General features: G+C 39.5%; 1 protein-coding gene across 1 annotated transcript in view; it reads left to right on the top strand.

The window, feature by feature from the left end:
• Positions 1-656, top strand: part of LOC103213061 (olfactory receptor 1094-like) — a 22348-nt gene extending 21692 nt beyond the window's left edge. The window contains exon 2 of the mRNA XM_007958958.2: positions 145-656. Within this exon, the coding sequence (XP_007957149.2) occupies positions 145-656 (512 nt within the window). The remainder of the gene's footprint in view (positions 1-144) is intronic.
• The last annotated feature ends 124 nt before the right edge of the window (positions 657-780 follow it).

The raw sequence follows: 780 nt of genomic DNA, 5'->3' as shown, positions 1-780 counted from the left end.
CACAAATGTGGCTCTTGGTCACTTTTGGGACCACAGAATTCTTTCTTTTGGCAGCAATGGCCTATGACCGCTATGTAGCAATCTACAACCCACTTCTGTATTCAGTTAACATGTCACCCAGAGTCTACATGCCACTCATCACAGCTTCTTATGCTGGTGGGATATTGAATGCTACTTTACACACAGTGGCAACTTTCAGCCTCTCCTTCTGTGCATCCAATGAAATTAGACATGTCTTTTGTGATATCCCCCCACTCCTTGCTATCTCCTGTTCTGACACACACATCAACGAGCTTCTACTCTTCTATGTTGTGGGTTGTATTGAGGTATTCACTGTCCTGATTGTCCTGGTCTCTTATGCTTTCATTTTGGTGGCCATTCTGAGGATACGTTCTGCTGAAGGGAGGCGAAAAGTGTTTTCCACATGTGGCTCTCACCTAACTGGAGTGTCAATTTATCATGGGACAATCCTCTTCATGTATATGAGGCCAAGTTCCAGCTACACTTTGGCCCATGACATGATAGTGTCTGTATTTTATGCCATTGTCATTCCCATGCTCAATCCCATCATCTACAGCTTGAGGAACAAAGATGTAAAAGAAGCAATGAAAAAACTCTTTGAGAGAATTTGGTCCATGAATAAAGTATATTTTTAGTTTTATAAAATGGAAAAGAAATGTTGGCTATCAGTCCATATTTCTATATTTTTAAACTAGAAAAGAAAGTGTCTTTCTTTTACCTAAAAGTGTCTATATATTCTAGAATATTTTCCAAATGAAG

This window comes from Orycteropus afer, unplaced genomic scaffold (assembly GCF_000298275.1).
Source record: "Orycteropus afer afer isolate SDZICR_OR568_19922 unplaced genomic scaffold, OryAfe1.0 scaffold01243, whole genome shotgun sequence".
Lineage (NCBI taxonomy): Eukaryota > Metazoa > Chordata > Mammalia > Tubulidentata > Orycteropodidae > Orycteropus > Orycteropus afer.
The sequence above is the reverse complement of the archived record's forward strand: the minus strand, read 5'-3'. Positions and strand labels throughout refer to the sequence as shown.